We start from the raw sequence: 22,285 nt of genomic DNA, 5'->3' as shown, positions 1-22,285 counted from the left end.
TTCAAAGCAGCTTTTTCCAATTTAATTTTGTGGCCATGCCTATAACATCGAGCTGTGCATGTGTATTTTGAAGTGTAAAAAGTGCATAAAGACAGCTAGAGCGAACAGATCAGAACTATTAGAATTGATCAAAATCATAGAAAGCCACAGAACGTGTGATATAATTTAACTGAATCGAGAGATTTACTGTGCGAACAATTCGCGTTATTTCTGTTTATATCATTAATAGATTTTCTAACTCGTCATGAATCGAACTTATTCAACGTTACTTTCTTTGCATGACGTAAGGTTATAAATAAATAACACAAAGTGTTGGTGAGTAACCTTGCTGTCATGAAATACAGCATTTCACTTTTACATTTTTTATTTTGCATGTAACTCTATTTGTATAATGTTTCAAATAAACCTGTTAAAACTTCTGAAGCTTTGACTTTCTATCTAATATATGTTATATATAGTCATTGCGTCGTGTTACCTTTTTGGTGAATTTGTTTACAGCTAAAATGCTTTCTGTGCACAGTATTCGAATGTTTATAATTTTAAAGGATAACAAACATGATTGAGATTTGTTTATTTTCAGGATTGATTCGTTGAAAGCATATTATCGACACGAAGTACAAACACGGGAATTTGACGTTTTGTTAAGAAATGGCTAGTACAGCAACTACAACTGTAGAAAATCATTCTAACAAGAATGGAGACAACGCGGAAATGGAGAGACAGCTCAAAGAGAGAGCTGAGAAAAATCGTCAAAAAGCACTTCTGTTAAAAAAATCTAAGATTGTAACTCATCCATATGCAAAGTATGTGTTAAATCTATATGAAAAAGTTAATAATATATCTATGTAATACAATAGAATCTTAGTGTTTAGTCTTATTACTTGTTTGATAGTTTTAAAATGCTTTTTTTTTCTGAAATAATTTGATTCAGATACTTACAAGGGAAGTGTCACCGGTGTCCAACACCAATTTAATTCTCCATGAAATATATTGTTGGATATAAAAATCAAAGAGACACATTTTTTTATGTGTGGAATTTTATGTTTAGAGAGTGAAATACGTCTTTGAAAAAAACGTCATTTTTCTTTTTGGAGCGAATACCGTTGGAAGTATAAGAGATAGAAAAAAATTTTTTAATAAAAGTTGTACAGTTTCAAGAGTACTTTTTGATGTTATAAAGAACAAATTTTTTAATTTTTTTGTTTAACAAAATACTCTCATTTTCAAAGGAATATTCCATCCTCTAAACATGAAATTCTACACACACAAAAAATACGTGTCTTTTTGATTTTTGTGTTCAACAACACTTTTCATGGAGAATCAAATTGGCGTTGTTCGCCTGTGACACTTCCCTTATTAGTATTTTTATTGACAATATAGAGAAAGCAGTGACTCCACAAAAGGAAGAATGATAAAAGTTCAAGGAAAGCGCGTGATTGATAGCGGTGGAGGTTTCCTGATAGAAGAAAATGATGAATTAGAACAGCAAATGGTAAACATAACACGTATACATATAAACTAATATGTATATATTGATACATTATATAATATACATTTTTTTATTTAGTTGAAGATTGTAACTGAACCCGATCCAATTATTGGTAAATTTTCTAAGTGTGAGGAGTGTCAGCAAGAATTTGAAGATTCGTATCTTTTGCGAACGTTTGATCTGACTGTTTGTGATAAGTGCAGGTATGATAGCATTTAAGTTTTATTTATATAGTATTTTCTCTTCTATATGCCTCTTGATATGTCGCGAATGTTATATTGTTATATACTATTTTAGAGATAAAGAGGGAAAGCATTCCTTAATTACCAAAACTGAAGCCAAACAAGAATATCTGTTGAAAGATTGCGATCTCGATCGGCGGGAACCCCCTCTAAAGTTTATTGTGCGAAAGAATCCTCACAATGCAAATTGGGGCGAGATGAAGTTATATCTGCATCTACAGATAGAACAGAGAGCTTTGGAAGTTTGGGGTTCAGAGGAAAAACTGTTGAAGGAGAAAGAAGCGCGCGATATGAAGCGGGAGGGAACTAAAATTAAGAAATTCAATAAAAAGGTATCTTAACTTTCTCTTACATGTGTATAAGTAATTTTAATATAAGTCTTGTTTCGTTGCTAAAACAAATTTTACGTTTTTTAATGAAGATCAAACAGTTGCGAATGCAAGTGAGAAGTTCATTATATGATAAAACTACCAAAGCGTCACACGTTCACGAGTTTGGAGAAGACACGTACAACGAAGAGGATGATACGTATTCGCATACTTGCACAACATGCGGTTATGAGGACACATATGAAAAAATGTAAATGCCCGAATATTATTCGCAATATAGCACGACTCAATGCATATTTCATATCTTATACTTTATGTGAGAGAGAATGATTTTCTCCTACGAATAGGAATATGATCTTACAGATAAGATTGTCTCTTAAAAAAGAAATTGTTTTTTGTCTCGAAAATTTGGATGCACATAAGATTTGTACTCTGTTAATCAATGTACCCAGTGAGAAATAGTACATCGAATCGACAAATTATTTCGATGTCGATTCGACATCGAATTGATGTCGAATTCATTATCGTTTCTCGCTGGGGTAATTTTATGTACTTTTATATATATTGTTTCACCAAATCAGATTTTAAAATAAAGTATATGATCAATTATAATACTTTTCTCTTACTGTTTATTTTTATAAATCTTTATATAAATGTATTTTTAAAATTAAGCTTTGTATTATTTACATTTACTTTACAAAAATATATATTATAAATATTTACAATTATGAAATATGGAAACTATTTCGATATTTCTTCTAGTTACATTGATGTAACAATTTTACTGTAATTTTAGAGTAATTATTTTCCTCGTCTAAAATGGGAACGATATTCTTTTTCATTTAATTCTAAAGACGCTACTTAAGTAACAATTGATATCATAGAGGTACAGAGGTTGAAATAAACTTCAATTCTTTTGTGAAAAATTTGTTTTTACTTTTTTGATATAATATTACAGTAAGTAAACGTAAATAATATTACAGTAAATAATTATATATTTGCTACAGAGAACCGAGAAAAAAATAAATATGTAATGCGAAACAATTACATTGAAAATATCTACGTAAACTAATTATTGTCAATTTTTTTTATTAAAGAAATAATTCTTATTAAGATTGTAGTCAATTAAAATTGTGTTATCGCTGTTGTATTAATTTTTCGAAGGTTATTAGAAAAATCTAGTTTTGCTCCACGAGTACATTATTAATGGTACATTATAATATAATATATAAATTACAATTACATATTACAGTTAAACATTCTAATGTATAAATAGTAAAGGTAAAAGTTGCATTTTTATTTTTTTACTATAATTTGTTTTTACTATGATTTTTAAATTAGATGTTTAATTCGTGGATAAATTAAATTCTGATTAATACAATAAACATTTCGGAACAATTAAAAAGTTTATTATTAACATTACAGCACCATAGGGAGAGACAGTCGATCATTTCCGTCAAAACAATTCTGCGATATACTTTTTTCATGTACATATATACATAATATACATATACATATATAGAGTTTGACCTCATCTCATTCTACATACAGTAGAAACGTGCATATATGATTGTGTCTTTGGAACGCTAATAAAACAGGTGCAAAATAATAAACATAACAACAGCCCGCTTTGTACAGAAATTATGAAAATATTCATTCGCCACACACGTACTAAAAATTTTACACAGCTGCATAAAGATTTTTAAAACTGCAAAACATTTGGCACAGTCAGTTTGTGGCCACTGTTAGTACTGCTATTCATAGTTGTAGGCACCGGGTTACTAACTAGGATAGACGATCTGCAAACAGAAAAAAAATCATACAAATTTGTTACTTACAATCAAATAATTATCTGTTAATTTCTAGTTATTCACAATTTGAGTTTTTTTATTGCCAAATTATTTTTAATCCCCTAAAATGTTACTCGTACTTTTCTAATGTTAATACTATTCTAGGTTTGTTTAAATTATGTATAAGTTCACAAATAATTAAAAAAAATGTATATTTTATTTTATTTAATAAATATATTAATTATATTTTTATTTATTACTGTGGAGTTTGTTTTATGTTCCCCTTTATATTATACTTAAATTTAAGAGGCCTGGGGGTCTATTACAGTTCTTGGGTGAGCTCACTCACTGTGAAAATGTGAAAAGTGAGCAACAGTGATGTATATCGTTAGTTCTAAAAGTATACACCAATCAGTGGAGGCAGTGCTGAAAATGTGAAAAGTGAGTGAACTCACCCAAGAACCGTAATAGACCCCCTGTTCTTTATCGCTGCAATAAGTTAGAATAAAACAAATACATTTCTTCTCATTCTAATTTATTGCACCAGTGCAACAGTCCAGCGACAAAGAACAGGCCTAAATACTTTAAGAACAAAAACTTTATAAGACTAACTTTAAACTTTTTATATGTATGAACCATTTCCTAATTATTTAGAATAAATGTGGAGCAAATGTGGAAGATTTTACGAACATATGTCAATTTTTTCCAAATACATTTTTGTACCTTTGGGAAAGAAATCGAAAAAATCCATTAAAAAAATAAAAGAAAACTGGTTTTTTCCAAACTTTCAAAACTATAAAAATAACTGAAAAGAATGCTGAATAAGACACTCATAAGTTATGTACCTGTTATGCCTCAAATGACTCTTGACCAGGTCCCCAGAAGCTAAAGCGGCCATTAAAGATAGTTCTGCAGCAAGTACAGTGGCGCAAACAATTTGGGCGAGCTTTTTAGCATTCTCGCCTGGTTCCGTAGGATGCGCACCTTTGATCCCCAGCATCGCCAGACACGCTCCTTGTGCCGGCAGAACGGTACCACCGCCCACTGTGCCGACTTCTATGCTGGGCATCGTGCAAGTCACACGCAGATCTTTGCCGTCCACGCCCCACGGTTCCATCAGCGTTAAACAATTGCTACTGCTAATGTTTTGCGCTGGATCTTGTCCAGTGGCAATAAAAATCGCGGTTACGATATTAGCGGCATGAGCATTGAAGCCGCCTATGCTGCCCGCCAAAGCTGAACCAGTTAAATTCTTTTTGTTATTAAGATTGACGAGTTCATGTACTGAGGTCTTCAACACGCGTGTCACAACATCGGCAGGCACGATTGCCTCGCACACCACGCTTTTACCTCTCCCTTCAATCCAGTTGACGGCCGCAGGTTTTTTGTCGGTGCAGAGATTCCCGCTGAGGGAGATTATCTCCATATCCGGAAAGTGAGTTTGCAGCGTCTGTAGAGATCTCTCTGTCCCTTTCGACAGCATATTCATGCCCATGGCGTCACCAGTCGTAGCGACAAAGCGAAGATGCAGATCACGGCCGGCTATGCGCGGATGAATCTTTTTCAAACGAGCAAAGCGACTGGTCTGATCAAAGCTATTCTTCAACTCTTGAAAGTTCTGCGGTTGTTCTATCCATAACATCGCTTCATATGCACGCATAATGTTCGGGAATTGCACTACGGGTGCTCGGGTCATTCCGTCAGCTGTTACGCGGGTGGTTACGCCACATTTTAGAAGTGCACGACTACCGCGATTGGTAGACGCCACTAGGCAGCCCTCCGTTGTCGCCATTGGTACGTGATATAGCTGCCCATCGATTAACAACGGTCCAACGATGCCAACCGGTACCGGCACGTAACCAATCACATTCTCACAGCAAGCGCCAAGCACCTTACTGTAATCATAGTTTCTATATGGCAAATCTATTATCTTCTCGATGAACTTGCCGGTAGTACCCACGACAAGACGTCTAATATCGACACCGCGTTCCATATTGCCCACCGCCTTTTCCAATTGGTACGCAGGTATATCTTTGTTATTCACCAATTGTATCACTTCCTCATTCGTCAAGGCACTGGCTCCAAGCTTACATGTAAAATAATATATATGTATTGATTATATTGCATTACAAAGTATATTATATTGCCTTATTATTTTTTCTTACCTCTGACTTATATATCTCAAGACAGTCTTCTATGCTTCTAGGAGCTTCAGAGATTTTCGACGATAAGTCAACCTCGCCAGAATTGCTCAGATCATGGCTAAATATTACATCAGTCTGCACCTCCTTATCGGAATACTCCACTTCGACCTCATCATCCCATTCACCACCCACACCAGACAGAGGAAAGACCGGCTCTCGGACTGTCGATAATGTTTCACCAAAACGTTCTCGCAACGTGTTCATAGTGGTATCCATATCATCCAGATTGTCCGAACCATCGAGGAGCTCCACTTTCTTCTCTACTGTCGTCTCCTCCTTCTGTTCCTGTTGTTCCTCTTCCTCTTCTTCCTTTTCTTCTTTTTTGTAATTCTCGAAGAAGATATGGTTTACCGTTAGAGCTAACATCACTATCAATAGTACAATACTACCCGGGCTGATCGATGGCCAAAACATCAGATGCTCTTTCAATTCGGAGTTCTCGGTGTGATCAGAACCATTTATCGCGTCCGAACTTATAGATGTTGTTACTGTTTTCGCCATATACTCGCCTTCCCCACTCTTAAAGGGCCAACGGCTGCAACAAACATAATATAAATTTTAATATAAATAAATCTAATTAAAAAATGATCTAATTTAAATAATTATAAAGCAAATTTATTATAAAATAAAATTATGTGTGTGTGGGTGTGTGTGTATAGAAAAAAGTTTACATAAAAAATTACTATGTATAATATGATAATAATCACAAATCATAAGAATTAACAAATTCAAAAAATTAAACTATAAATAATAAGTAATAAATATAAATATTATAAATATTAAATTTGTTAAAAAATATTGTAAAAATTCTTATATCTTCCTTGGTCCGCGTTTAATGTCATAGTAATATATATACCCAGTAAGCAAGAAACATTAATCAACATTTGTAAAATGTTGATTTTAGATAAATTTTCTAAACATTGTAATTTAATGTTTCATAATTATTTTAAAAATATTACTTAATAATATTGCTGTCCTAATATTATTAAAATATTTTTAAAACATTTATTAAATGTTTTTCAAATGTTATTAAATGTTATGTCATAATGATGTTGTATACAACGCTAAAAACTACATACTTGGAAACGTTACTATGTTAGTGAATAACATTATAATAATGTTGCAGCAATGATTTTTTGCTTACTGAGTATGTATATATACACATATCGTAATGTATGTAATTATAAAAATAAGTTTTTCATTATATTCTTATTACTTTTAACAATACAACATAAAAGTTGGATAGAAAGTGAACGCAAATTAAACGCGAAGTGAACGCAACAACACTTTTTCGCGAACTAAAACGTAATCCAGAATAACTGTCACAAATGGGGAGAAACACTCAAAGTACTCTGTACCACCACACTGTCATGTCACTTATTTTTAAACTCTCATTTTACTTTGTATAGACGACAGTCGATCTTTTGTATGGACGTTATTATTAACGTTCTCATGCAATATTAAAATACACTTTACCATTCATACAAATTTCTCACATGAAAGCATAATTCTTTTGATTAGAAGATATCTTAAATATTGAAAATATGTTTAAAATTTTTTCGTTTCGAATAAATATAATGTTGCGTAAAAAAAGAATTATAATGGCATGCGTTACTGATGTATTGAATTAATACGTTTTATTATTTGACAGTTAATAAAGAGAACTATAATTTTACACATCTAATTTTTCAAAAAGTTCATTTATTTTTTGTCGAAAATAAAGACCATGAAAAAACAAATACACTCAAATTAATTTTAGTATAACATTTTTTAATACTTTTTTAATACTTTATCTTTAATTTTTTATATTTGCAATTCAATCAAAAAACAACAAAATACGGTCATAAAACAATGTTTTCTAAAAACATATTAAGTATTCTATAGCGTCATTCAATTCTTATCTTCGTAAATATTCAAGACAATTACAAAAAAAAAGATTATTTTTCCGTTTGCGTTGCGAGTTTCGTCTTACCGCGAACAACTCTTTGAAAACACCCAAACTTCTGGTGCGATAAGATCTTTCTTCCTACGGAAAGCTTCATTGAATATGGATACTTCATTGAATAGAAGTCTGTATCGAAATGCTAATATCTAACAGACCTGACCTGACGTCGAAATTAGGCGTCACAAATTGTTTAACAAAGGCAACGCAAACATAAAAAAAAGTAATGGAGGTCAGACACAATAGCTTCTTCGGCCACGGTTTCCTGCTCCGTTGTATATATACGATATATTTTATATATATAATTTAAAAGCGGCTATGTACAATTTTGTGTGTGTGTGTGTGTGTGTGTGCGTGCATACATACACATTGTTGTACATAACCGGTTTAAATTTTACAACTTGTATCAAAGAGTGAAAAGATCTTTTTTTATTGTAGCATCACAAAAGTCAAATATAAATATATAAAAATATATACCTGTTAGCATGTACTACAAACAGACCGGCGATCATGATCATCTTGACTCGTTTCACCACTGGATTCGGTTTTTGATCCTCCTCATTTAATTGTATTAGAAATATCTTGTCCGCGCTCAACTGGGCCATATTTTTATTTCCACGAGAAAGCTATAATACAATAGTGTCCTTTATACCGGTAAATGCACATACAAACATATTATGACATAATAACTTTTATCGGGTGCATAATACGTATTGGATAATTAAATTCTTTTTTCCTAATTTTTTTGATTTTTTAATCTTAAAACAATATGTTCAAGACATTGACAAACTTGATGTTTATTCTTAAATATAAAAAAATTATACGTTTAATTATATATATTTGGCATTTATATAACGGCATAGTACATTTGATACTACTGTGATAAAAAAATAAGATAAATTTTTTATTTGAACTTCGCGGATACTATAAAATCATGAAATTATTTTTTTTGTGGGTTGGTAGTATTGTCTTTGACATCTATGCAGAGTTTCATGCCAATATATTCAATTGCTGCAGAGATACACGTGTTTTTGTAAACATACAAAAGTGAGTTTTTCGATTTTTACTATGTTTGATTTTGTTGAGCAAAGAATTTGCATTAAATTTTGTTTGCGGAATGAATATTCTGCCGCGGATACGTTGAAGATGTTGCAGAAGGCTTTTGATGATAAGGCTATGTCGCAAAAAAATGTTTACAAATGGTACAAAGATTTGAAAGAAGGCCGAGAACGAGTTCAAGACGAACAGCGCCCCGGACGACCATCTACCGATGAAAGCCACGTCTAAGAAATCAAAGATTTGGTGCTCGAAAATCGTCGATTGACAATTAGAGACCTTGCTGATGCTGCGGGCATTTCATTTGAATTAACTCAAACAATTTTAAAAGATGTTTTGTGCCCCAAACACGTCAAATGTTGATTGATTCCAAAAACACTCAATTTTGTCCAGAGTGCTATTCGTCTTGAACTCGTTCTCGGCCTTCCTTCACGTCTTTGTACCACTTGTAAACATTTTTTTTTGCGACATAACCTTATCATCAAAGGCCTTCTGCAACATCCTCATCGTTTCCGCGGCAGAATATTCATTCCGCAAAATTTAATGCAAATTCTTTGCTCAACAAAATCAGACATAGTAAAAATCGAAAAACTCATTTTTGTATGTTTACAAAAACACGTGTAGCTCTGCAGCAATTGAATATATTGACATGAAACTTTGCATAGATGTCAAAAACAGTACTACCAACCCACAAAAAAAATAATTTCATGATTTTATAGTATCCGCAAAGTTCAAATAAAAAATTTACCTTATTTTTTTTATCACAGTAATATATTTGATCGAATTTTTCTGGTAATAGCAGAATGTTCTTTCAAATCTGTGCCTTTTAATTTCGCTGCGATACGCTTTCTGCGTTTTGAAATAGAATAAGTGCGTATTAGAAACAATTTGGAAGAGAGTTGTAAAAGTACGGGAAAGGAGTCATTTTTCAATGAGAGAGTCAAAGTAAAATGTACCTCGAGTATAAGCGACAAACAGGCCGGATAGAATGTCATGAAGACAACGTAGTTGACGATTACGCTGAGACATGCAAAGGTACAGAGAATCTCCAGCCTTCTGATGCCCGATAAGGATCCTATGCTAATCAGGAGAGTCTCCACAAGAGTGTCCAGAGTAATGGCAGGTCCCAGCAAAGACATACCGCGTGCGATGTTCGCCTTAATTTCTTCTTGATTTCGTGAACTCAGAGCGTATTGTGCTAACGTTGCAGCCTTTGACAGGTCAATGAGAAGTAAAAAAAAGAATAAGGCGTCCCTGAAAGAGCAAATTCGTTTCGTTATAATCGTGCGGAAAAGTGCTTATATAAAGCGACGTAACAGCATTACTTACTTCAAGTCCGTGCTGCGGCCGAAATTTACGACGCTGGATGTGAACACCACGCTAGAAAATACGGAAAACAAGCCGGCGATACCTGGAACATGTGTGATACATCTATGAGTATATGATAACCAAAGTTAAATTGTTATGTACGTTAAATCGCGAATCATGAGTTCAGTGTGAAATATGCGTGACGAGCAGGTCGTGTTTCGTTCGTTTCGCAAGTGAACGGAAGCATTCTTATGTATGTCGGAATGTACCAAGGTATAATAATATATCTCTTTTGATCTCCCGCCGACATCAATCACTGCTACGCTCAATGCCATTGGCAGGTCTTGCGTTTTACGCTGGCGTGATCTCATTGCGAGAATTAAATAAACCAGCGTTTACCGCCGCGCATAACGTTAAGTGGCATACAAATTCAGAAACCGAATTCAGTAATCGAGCATCACGCTCCATACGAAACGCTATCACTTTCCACGAGACTTTCACTGTTCGCCATCGTGGGCTTTCACGCGCCGCTCTGGAGGATCCGGTTTTATGAATGGTTCTGACACGCATAATTATTACGCATCTTTCTCCGTGTGATTCTGTCGTCGACGCACCGGCGTGTACTGTAGTAATCACGAAAAGAAAAAAAGATTTTACTTTTACACGAAGTGATGTAAAATTGAAACAAGCTGCATCGTTGCCCGGCTCTCGCGATACCGATATGTTTAAAATTGCTGCGCTTATAAGCGAGCTGTTTAATCGAGCCTTTTAAATTAATTTAATCTTAACGTAATTTTTAACGTAACTAAATTAATTTTATAAATTAATAACTTTAACTTAAGTACCCGGGAAAAAATGTTTTATATAAAAACATATATAAATATATATAAAATATGTCTATATATGTTTATAATAGTTTCTTTTCTTTTGTAAAATTTGTTTCATATAAAAAATAATAGTCATACTGAAAAGATAAAAATTAATTTAAAAAATAATTTTCGCATTCCTTCTTTTAAAAAAGCTAAATATAAAAAATTGTCCATATATAATCATATATATTCCGAAATATATATGATATGAAAAATTTTCATACTTGGTTTTTTTAAAAGAAGCAATGCAAAAATTCTTTTTTTAATTAGTTTCTATCTTTTAAGTATAACTATTATTTTTTTATATCAAACAAATTTTACAAAAGAGAAAAACTAATATAAACATATATAGACATATTTTAATATATTTATATGTTTTTATATAAAACATTTTTTCCTAGGTAAGTTTAAAAAATATTATTCAACCCTGAGAATATATTGTATCTAAAAAATAAAAATTATTTTACATATAGTTTTAAGTTACTTACCTAAAATATATTTTGATCCCATTTTTTGCAAATTGCGAAACTGATGATAAGTAAATAATACGGCCAAGCAGCGTATTATCGTCATCATTATAATATCAGCCACTTTTAGGTCCTGTCGAGCAATAGACGCATACATGTTAGAAATTTTCTAGAATAAATAGGGAAGTATAGATAAAAGACCAATAAAGGCGCATGTAAATTTTTTTGCAAGTTGCGAAACTAGTGATAAGTAAATAACCTCGCTAAGTAGCGTACTATCGTCATTATGTCCATATCGTCTAATATCAGTCACTATCGAACAATGTATTGCGCACTTTTTTCTATTAGAATAAATGTGAAGCAAAGTAAGGAAAAAAAATAACATACATAAAAATTTCAAACACAACAGTTATAATATAAATAATCTGAGAAATCTGATATAACATTTATATAAAATATCGTAAAAATCACTTTAAAGAGAGAAGTTGACATTCTAAAAAAAAAAAAAAAAAAAAAATATATATATATATATATATATATATATATATATATATATATATATACGAATAAAACGTAGAGTTTGACGATCTACTTACCATAGTATCGCATCTGCTGTGACGACAATACGCGGCATCGGGCAAGTCCTCTTCGCGTGCCTGTCCACTTCCGATCTCCATGTTAAGCATACACGCTGTTAAAGTGAAGATTGTCACGATCACCTCCCAGGGATGGTCGGCGCAGAACCGGCCATATTTCTCAAATACGTACGACAGCATTATTAATGGTCCTTACGAAGAAATACTGCACAAAATCTACAACATATTGATCATGCGTTTCTCAATAACGTGACGAAAGAAAGACGGACAATTAAAAGATTTATAACGTACTTCTTCAATCAGTAAAACCGATTTTTTCTTAGAAAAAGCCAATTCTTTTCTATCGCAATTTGGGGCAATTCCATACATCTTCGTGACGGTTTTTTTTTTACATGTATGGAATCAAAGACTTTGCTAAAATATTTACAAATCTCTAACTAGCTACAGCTGGAAAAATAATTTTATTAGACTATCAAAATAATTATATAGGATGCTCAAATTTAGTTAACGGAATGTCAAAACTTGATACAACATTGCTTTTACAATCTACTTGAAGCCTTTACAACTGTTTTAATATCTAATAAAATTATTTTCAGATCTAAATTTTTAGGTGCTTCAACAAAATAGTTTTTCGCGCTTTTAAATATCTTTTATTTCTTTTTTTTTTAAGAGGCTCATCGAAACCGGAGAAATTCCAATTAAAACTAAATCAATTCTTGTTAAATTTTCTCCAGAAATACCGGTAGACCGTGAGAGTAGGTCGGTTTCTTTCGAGAGTGAAATGATACATGTGTAGTAGTATGTCCGTGCCCATGATTTGCATACGGCACAACGAGACGATACTCAGGTCACTTTGGGGAAAGTGACCATTGCGTCATTTTTCAAGTGTCAACATTTCGCACGTCTAATGGCTTTTGGTCAATTAACTTATATAATTGTTATATAATCACCAAATTCTTTGCTACTTTGCTCACACAATTCAAAATTGTTTCTTTTTTTATGTTGTAGTTGATTTTACGCGCATACCATACAGGGTAACTCCGGTATCTGCCGCATCTATCTAAAACTTAATTTATCAAGCATTATTTACTATGCTTAAGATAAATAAACTGTAACAATAAAACCTTTATACTGCTATAGACTACTACAAAAAATTTAAAATGTTATACATATAATATTTTTTATATTTTTTTATTTTTTTATATTAAAAAAATTCTTTTTTAAAATTCTTTGCATTTTTATATAAAGAAAAGTAAGACATGATCAATCATGAATAAAAATAATCAAGAAGCTAAACAAAAATGCAAGAGTTAAGCACTTGTATGTTTTGCCATTCCTTATTAACCCTCCAATATTTATGTATTACGAAATAACTACTTAATTAAATTGTTGTACTCTCCTTTTAGATAAAGAGTAATCATTTTACGTAGATTATAATACACTGCACTATATATATCCTGATAACATCGACAAATTGATTCGTAAGTGTGTGTGTGTGTGTGTGTGTGTGTGTGTGTGTGTGTGTGTGTGTGTTTAAGGAAGGAGAGCTACTATGTAGCTCTTAAAGTATATTCTTAGAACTATTGGGATAACACATACTTATTTTCATCATCCACTTACTCTTCCACACAAAATACTCACACAGAACCAGCAATTTGTATGTAAATATTTTGTATGTGTTTTGTGTGGAAAAGTAAAAATATATATTTTTTGATCACTATTATTTACAATCTTTTCCTGATAAAAACTTAAAATAGTTTTTCTCCATATCATAGTTTTTTAGTCTTGTGCATAAAATTTCTTAGCAAGTATTAGTAATATTGATGAAATGATGTAAAAATAGACGAGATAAATTCTGAGTTCTTAATATATGGGAGACATTAAAATAATTCGAGTATGCAGAAATTTCCTTCTGGAATGCTGAGAATGCAGCTTGTTCCATCAGATTAGTTTGTTAAATGAATTCTTGTGAGTTGGGTAAGGTTAAACAAGTTAATATTCCTTTCAACCATTTTGTATAATTTTTTTTTACACAGGTACACTTTTAACTTGGGGGGGAAAAAGTTAATAAATTTACATATTTTAAAAACAAGTAGTCAAAGTTAAAAATTGACTAGATTAATTTTTTAACCTTTAAAAAGTTATTAACTTATTAACTTTTTAACTTAATTATTTAATTTTTAGCTTTCTAGCTAGTTACTAGCCGACTCTGGAGGTTGGATACCTCGATCGACACGTAGTATCAAACTCTGCTGATACAGTGAGTTTTTACATCGTGTTTCTGAATATTTCGAGCGACCCGGGTCGCTTTCTAATCGATCACTAGCTATCAAAATCGTTGAGAGAAAAATCGAATGGAGCGCTTCCGTAAATGTTGTTCCACACATTCGAAACGTCAAATCAGCAAATTCTTCAAATGTATCGGATAAAGGAATGCATACTCCACAGGATGAACTTTTAATTATACTATACAAGTTCTAGGGCGTCCTGTATACCACCTGTCCGGATAGTCGAGATTTTTTGCATAATTAGTACATGCTACAGGTTATTGACTACGGAGAAAGAGCACTAATTCACCGGCGTGACTCGAAATGTCTGTCAAGGTCGGTGACTTTCCAAGTGTTGAGAAGTCCTCGCGTAGTATTTCTACACCCGACTGATCGTTGCCCTCATCTTAGTCGTAACAACTATCACAGATTTTTTGTTCTTAGCTGCAATCTAGGTTCAAGCAACATTGTGAAAACGGATATCGCATTTACACGAGTAGTAATTAAAATTTCATTAGTTCTTCAACATAAAACATACAGATTAATTATGTTTGCATAACAATGCAACTTTTTTCTCTAACATATATTAATTATCCGGGAATAATATGGCTGAAAATAAAAAAATGTTTACAACAGTTTGTCGTTTTAGGTTTTGATATATTAACACAGATATATATACGGACTTCTACGCTTCTATGAACTTACCATGCACAATTCATAATAAGATGTTACAAAATTGGGCTTATGTAAAGAGCTTGTGGAAGGACATCAAAATGCAAACAATAAACGCAAAATGTTCATATCTTTCCAAATTCCCTAACACGGCCAAGTTTTCTATAAACAATTATTTATATATAATATTTATAATTTATAAATTAATAATTATAAATTATAAATTTTTTCTAATATTTTAAACACATCTATCGGCAACATTACTATTTGCTTATAAAATAATAATATTGCCGATAGATATGTTTGGAATGAATAATAACTTGGTTGACCATGGAAAGGACTGGAACATGTGTTGTACGCTTATTAAACAGGCAATTCAGGTTTGTTCGAGTACTGAGTAAAACATGCATCGTTAATTATGTGGGCGAGTATATCGATTATCTTAAAATTTTTATTCCTTTAAACTTGAAACTTGGTAAACATGAGAGCTTTGAATTTATCCTGATCATATAATGTTTCCTTAAAAGCCGTTTTTTAATATACTTAAAAAACACATTTAAAAAAAGGATTAATATCTTAATGAGCAGTAGTAACTTATAAATATCTTTCGTGAAAGATTTTAAATATTTCTTTATATTTATAAAATTTACGGAATTTTTAGCAAAACTAATTTATATATTGCTGTTTATATTTTTTTTACATTTTTTCTTCTTATAAATAAGTATATAACAATAATAATAATTACAATCAACTTCATTGATTGCAAATACAAATTAATATGCAAAAAATATATAATATGTAGATCTAAATAATAGATTGCAGATAAAAAGCGAGGCTCAAGTTAAAATTTGCAGCTTGACTCTTAAATAATAATTTACATATATTAAGATGAATATAATCAATTAATATAAAATATTTCCAATGTAATTTTGGTGTTTTGATGTAATGTATATCTAACAACTCGATAATGGTTTGATTTTCAATCTAGAAAAATTTAACACGTTTCGCTTAAAAATTATATTTATATAGATGAAATAAAAGAGCATATCATTGTTTATCTTATCATCATTCTTTTAAGTCACGAATACAGATAAGATAAATAATAATAGTAAAATAATAAATATTTTTTATTGTTATGTTTGTGTAATTATCGTATAATATAGTTGTGATTCTGCTCAAATAAAAATCTTATTATAATTTCACATATCTTATTATAATCTCATTATTATAACTTTTAGAGAAACGAGCATGTTTTTTCCGCTTGTCGAATTGTTTCCAACTTTTATGTGTTATAATATTGCACTACGAAAAATAAGTAACGTTTTTAAAGCCTAAAAATAAGCTTCCCATTCGGTACAATAAAACAAAATTTGTCGCTATTTTTGCACCGAAACCCTTTTCTTACCTGTCAATTCACACTCACTCAGAAACCCCCCTTCCTACTGTGCACAAACGCACAGGTAATAAAAAATATTGTGTGTAACATGTGTGGATCGACTATTGCTCACTCGTACGGGAATGTGCGAGTGCGTTTACTCGTACAATTCACAGTACTTGTTACACCATATACTATTGCATAGAATCTTTATATAATTATAAAGATTCTGTGCAATAGTTATCAAAATATTCGTCTTTTTTTTACTTTAGTTTTGAATGAGAAAAATGGACGCTTTATGTTATGTTATGAAAATATATTTCATAAATAAAAGTAATAACCAATACATAAGAATTTTCATATAAAAATTTTTTTTTCATTGTATTCTTGCATATTCAGTAATCTCGTAACATATTTCGAAACAAGATACAATATACAGAAGGACATCTTATTCACGGCATCTCATAGACATTAATTTTTAACGAATACGTTTTTTTTTAACAAAAAGAGCGACATTTTCTGTAAAATATGTCTTTTTTCTAAGTTGACAGGTACGACCTGTGTTAAAATTCAAATTTTGAAATAAAATTTTAAATCGTCGAACTAAAAAAACCTTTATATGTGTGATATTTAAAGTAAAAACCAGTTTAAAGCGTGAAAATAGGTTTCTCGTTCACTAAACATTAATTATTCATTTCATTGTATTATTTTGAAACGCAATAAATATTACTATTGACGGAAGTGAAAAAATAAATGAAGTACTTATGTTTCTTCGGCAATGTGTAACGAATGACATATATGTCGGCACACCTCTTTTGCAATTCTTCTCCTTTTTTTCTCGGTTCAGGTACCATTTCAGCGGCAAGTGAATAGCTGAGATATAAAAAAAAAGACCTATGACTGAGTCTTTGTAAAGTCTTGGGTTTCAAAGTCCCAATAATTACAAGATTCCATTGAAAGTATCTTATGGAGTCTCTATGAATAAATTCTCCAAAAATTTAGGCTACTCTGAATTTTCAACTTTATTTTGGAACGACGTGTTTATTATCAAAGACATTTATATACGAGATATAATAAATCGCATTATACACGTAAAAAGCGAATTTAATTCTTCCTTCAGTTTCAGCTTGTAGTTCAAGGACTATTGGTGTTGCAGGATCGCAAAAAAGAACATTTCTTTCAATTTCAATTATCGATATCTATAATGGAGAGAGAAAGTGCGTGTATACTTCGGACGTCCTGTACATCCTACTTCTCTCTCTCTCTCTCTCTCTCTCTCTCTCTCTCTCTCTCTCTTTGTTTTTCATTCTTCCCTTTTCGTCAGTCATAGCGCATTTAGAGGCGAAATTTCCAGTACCTTTCCATATACGATGAGGAATCGCTACTTTCTTTATTCCTTCACGTTCCAGGAACGTTCACTTCTCTCCTGGCGCATTAATGCAACCGCCGCCGCGGCGTCGCTTCACCGTGTTGCTCACTTTTTCCGCGATACGTTTCTCTCCTGCGACCGGGTGACCCTGAAGTAAATGAAATTTACTTTCTTCGGCAATGTGCAACGAATGATGTACACGTCGGCACACCTCTTTTGTAATGCCTCTCCTTTTTTTCTCGGTATCATTTTAACAAGCAGAGTCTTTGTAAAGTCTTTGGGTCTCAATGTTTGAAGAATTGCAGAAGATTCCATTGGAAGTAGTTTATAGTGTTTCTATGAACAAATTTTCGAAACTTCGAGAAACTTAGGATAGTGTAGAGTTCGAATTCGAAACTTTATCTCAGCACGACGTGCATCATTATTATTAGAGATATTTATTTTATACATGAGGTCCAATAATAAATATTGTATAAACTTGTTGCGATAAAATTATGATAAAATAAAATGATAAATATCACTGAATATCCCTTTCAAAGAAAAACCATTTTTTAAATTGTTTAAAAAAATGAACGTTACCATTGATCTGTTTAGCTTTTCAAGGGAATTACTGTGAAATAATTATTATTATTGTAACGAGTTTTGCAAAAATTTTATTGCCATTGACCATGTAGGCATAATTTCGTAATTAGTTAGACAACTATTACTAATAAATGGTACTTTATCTTTCTCCAATAGCTACACGAAAAATCAGTTATATTAAAGTAAAGAAAAATTTAGTTAGATATACAGATTAAAAATATTATACTAAATGTCATGTGTTGTCACTCTGATGTCAAAATAATATTTCTGACGTCAAAATAATAATAAGTAATGTCAGTTTGTTACTTGCAAATTTTTTGTTGGTCTGTTAAAATTATGATGGACTCTTAAATTGATTGCTAAAATCACAAAATTTCTTGCAGCATTGTCAGGCTTGAGCGTCCTTCAAAATTATTTTGGTGGTCCAACAAAAGTTACTTTCAGATTCTTTCTGTGTACTCATACAAGATCAGTTATATAATCTGCACATCATAATCAACAGTTAGTCATTAATGAAAAAGAGACGTTTTTATAATCCTACTTTCATTTTTCATCATTTTTACATTTTTACATGAAAATTAAATAAATAAGGTGATTTTTACATATGCTTTAACATTTCTTTAAACAATAAATTATACAAAAAATATGTAAAAAAATAAAAATTAAAACCCTATTTCATAGAAAATCAAAATTAGTGTGACGCTGTAAGTGTAGTATACAATACTATCTGTAGATTCTGTTAGATTCTGTTAGAATTCTGTTAGAAGTAACAGAAAGTAAACATATATTTATGTAAATATGTTTGCATCTTTTTTCTTTTATAATGCCATGTGACTACTGACGCTTAACAATCGTTAGCAAACAGTAGTGATTGAATAAAACTCAATTTTCTGATTGGTCGGATTTGAACCCGGTCTTCTTCGGAATCTTTGGTTCAGAGCAGACGCACAATTCACTATGCTATGATCACTACTATGTTCGATTCATACTCAGATGACATCAAGTACAATGAAAATTAATGATCGAAATAATACATATAAAAGCCATGCAAACACATACCTCTGGCAATCCGTGGATTTTCAATCTGATCGCTGTTTTGCACACGTTTTGACAACTACAAGCGGCTAAAATATTATTTTCGGCCTCCCAAAGCGTTCTGGATCGATCTATCGGTATTTTTTTAATGTTTTTCCAACGATTCCTTGAAGTTGGCGAAATGCTTTGCATCAAGTACGTCAATGGTATGGCGTTTGGACGTCACGTCCGCTTGAGTACACGATGAGCAAAACACAGTCCCAACAGAATTCGTCGAGCGACGAATACGTTGGAAGAGGCGAGACAACCATGGAGTACCCGACTACCCGGTGCGATCAGCACGTGTATAGGTCGAGTATCGCTTGTGATCTGCGCCTCGGCACTGTGGACGCGAGAGATATGAAACCTCCCTCTAAATTATGCGGCGCGCAACTGACTTTACGCGTCGGCGTCGCGACTCGACTACGTACGAGTCGAACGACGCTCGCAATTGCCGCCGCGTTGCACCTCGGCCGTTTCCGCGAACCCTCGGATGCACTCGGAGCACGCATGCTCGTAGCACGTGTCTACACGCGGCTCATGGAAGGGAACAAAAAAGTTCACACACACAAACAAAAACACACACAAACAAAAACATACACAAAATTAATATTGCAATGTGTTGCTATCTAATTAAAATTTAATATAATAAAACTAATATTATAATAAAACTAATATTATTAAAATATTTAATAATAAAAACATTAATAATAAAATCCACGTAAATTATAAAATACATATAAATTATGTAAATATAAATCATATTATAAAGATCAATAGAAAAAAGTAAACATTTTTATATGTGTTTTATGACTCACACGTATATTTTATTGTTAAATATTAATTAAATAGTAATTTATTGTAATATTAGTTTTGGCCATGTTTTCTTCGTGTTCTTTTTCTACGTGCGATTTTTGAATTCAGGTTTCTGAGAATCTTCTCAGAGCTTCGAGAAATCGAAATTTCCGACATCTTTATCTTCGTCATCTTTTTATTTTAATAGATGCGTTTGGAGAGATACAGAAAAAATAAAAATAAAATGGGAAAAAGAAAATACATACACTGAAAAAAATGCAATATATCCAATAAGATATGTATTTGCGAGCTGCCAACTACAGATATACAATAATACAATAATATATGCAATTGCAGTATCAACATTGTACTTGCATTAACAATAAATGTTATTGTATTGAGTATTTTATGTAGTTGGCAGCCCGCAATTACATATGTTATTGGCTATATTACTTTTTTTTCTGTGTACAACGGTACCATTTTGGAATTTAAAATTAAAATAAGAAAGATTTTGTATGTGTAGATCTCTACGGACTATACAATGAATACCAAAATAATAACACAAGAAAAAATTTGCAAAATTTTTCATAGATTTATATACATAATTTATGATTATTGGTTTTAATATTCAAAATATATACACGTGTAATAGTACGGGGTCGACAAATAAAAATTATCATAATGAATAACAATTGTAATTACAAATTCAGTGATTCATACAGTCTTCTACTACTGTAATACAATAGAGACAAAGTGATGTATGTTACCAAATAAAAAATTGAGTATTTTAATTTTTATCAAACATTCGTATTACTGATTACTTAAACGACATCAAGTTCCCTAATCTATTTATATCACTAACAAAAACACAACATACATAACACAACATACGAAACACAAGTATAACATAAAACTGCTGAACCAACAAACATCGCCATACTGACTTACATAAGATGTTCATGGTCCAGCAATCGTATACTGTGGTTACACTATGCATTTTGCATATGATATTATATTATAGTCCTTAGAAAGTAAGAAATTTTATGTCAAATTTAACACATTTCATGTTTCAAACCCATATTTTTGTATTAATTGAACATAAGATAAATGTTTAAAAAAAACTTGATAGATTAAATTTTTGACAGATACGACATGCAGAGTTACATTTTAATTAAAAAAATATGTCTTCAATAAGGAAAAATTTATGTTTTTAATTAATTCTTAAATTTCTGGTCGTATTTCCGGGAAATATCTAATACTTTATGAAAAATATACTTTAATAAACGATAAATAAATGATAATAGGTCGACTTTCTGGGAAAATTCGTTTATTGAAAAAACAACTTTCGACCCTTCATTGGGTTCTCTTCAAATTTCAATTACAATATTTTCAAATTGATCAACATAACCGCTTAATAAATTCGGACCAACAAAATATGAAGCAACGTTCTACAATAGAAGTATACTTAATAGTTAAGTAATAAAATAAGTTAAGTAATAAATAAATTTTAAAAGTAAAAAAAACTGTCGTAAATATATGTATAGAAATGTAAAAAAAATTGTGTAATGAGTTTTTTATAAAACTAGACATTACAGCGCGCGTTTTGCGCACGCTATTTAGCATTTTATTTTTTACTTTTTGATAATAAACTACAACAATAATTGTATAGATAACCATCTTACAAATTTGACAGCTGTCAAAATTTAATCGCAATGACAGTTACTTTCGTAACAAGAAGCACAGCGAGAGAAACAGCGTCGCGGAAAAGTGGCAACAATATAATGTTAAGTTTTGGCACGTAAATATTTCTCTAAAGGGGTATACCCTGCAAAATTTTTAATTCGCATTTTTTATTCAAT

At 31.5% G+C, this 22,285-nt stretch overlaps 2 protein-coding genes across 3 annotated transcripts in view; one reads left to right on the top strand and one right to left on the bottom strand.

Moving 5' to 3' along the window:
* Positions 1–112: 112 nt before the first annotated feature.
* LOC105831377 (DNA repair protein complementing XP-A cells homolog) lies at positions 113–2,356 on the top strand. The gene is made up of 6 exons (XM_012671454.3): positions 113–315; positions 581–803; positions 1,381–1,492; positions 1,568–1,692; positions 1,787–2,063; positions 2,153–2,356. The coding sequence occupies exons 2-6, from the start codon at positions 649–651 to the stop codon at positions 2,312–2,314; spliced, it is 831 nt and encodes a 276-aa protein (XP_012526908.1). The 5' UTR covers positions 113–315; positions 581–648; the 3' UTR covers positions 2,315–2,356.
* A 1,088-nt stretch (positions 2,357–3,444) lies between these two features.
* The window catches only part of LOC105831385 (3-hydroxy-3-methylglutaryl-coenzyme A reductase), a 35,742-nt gene continuing 16,901 nt past the window's right edge, over positions 3,445–22,285 (bottom strand). Inside the window, exons 1-9 of one of the 2 annotated variants that reach the window (XM_012671468.3) lie at positions 19,617–20,179; positions 12,293–12,508; positions 11,718–11,829; positions 10,382–10,463; positions 10,009–10,306; positions 8,474–8,622; positions 6,016–6,589; positions 4,696–5,936; positions 3,445–3,859 (exon numbers count right to left, since the gene is read on the bottom strand). In XM_012671468.3, coding sequence (XP_012526922.1) covers positions 3,763–3,859; positions 4,696–5,936; positions 6,016–6,589; positions 8,474–8,622; positions 10,009–10,306; positions 10,382–10,463; positions 11,718–11,829; positions 12,293–12,472 — 2,733 coding nt within the window. In that variant the 5' untranslated portion in view covers positions 12,473–12,508; positions 19,617–20,179 and the 3' untranslated portion in view covers positions 3,445–3,762. Of the gene's footprint in view, positions 3,860–4,695; positions 5,937–6,015; positions 6,590–8,473; positions 8,623–10,008; positions 10,307–10,381; positions 10,464–11,717; positions 11,830–12,292; positions 12,509–19,616; positions 20,180–22,285 lie in introns of those variants that run through there. The other variant, XM_036284420.1, reaches the window with a different exon arrangement.

This window comes from Monomorium pharaonis, chromosome 3, assembly GCF_013373865.1.
Source record: "Monomorium pharaonis isolate MP-MQ-018 chromosome 3, ASM1337386v2, whole genome shotgun sequence".
Lineage (NCBI taxonomy): Eukaryota > Metazoa > Arthropoda > Insecta > Hymenoptera > Formicidae > Monomorium > Monomorium pharaonis.
This window is presented reverse-complemented; position numbering and strand designations above follow the sequence as displayed.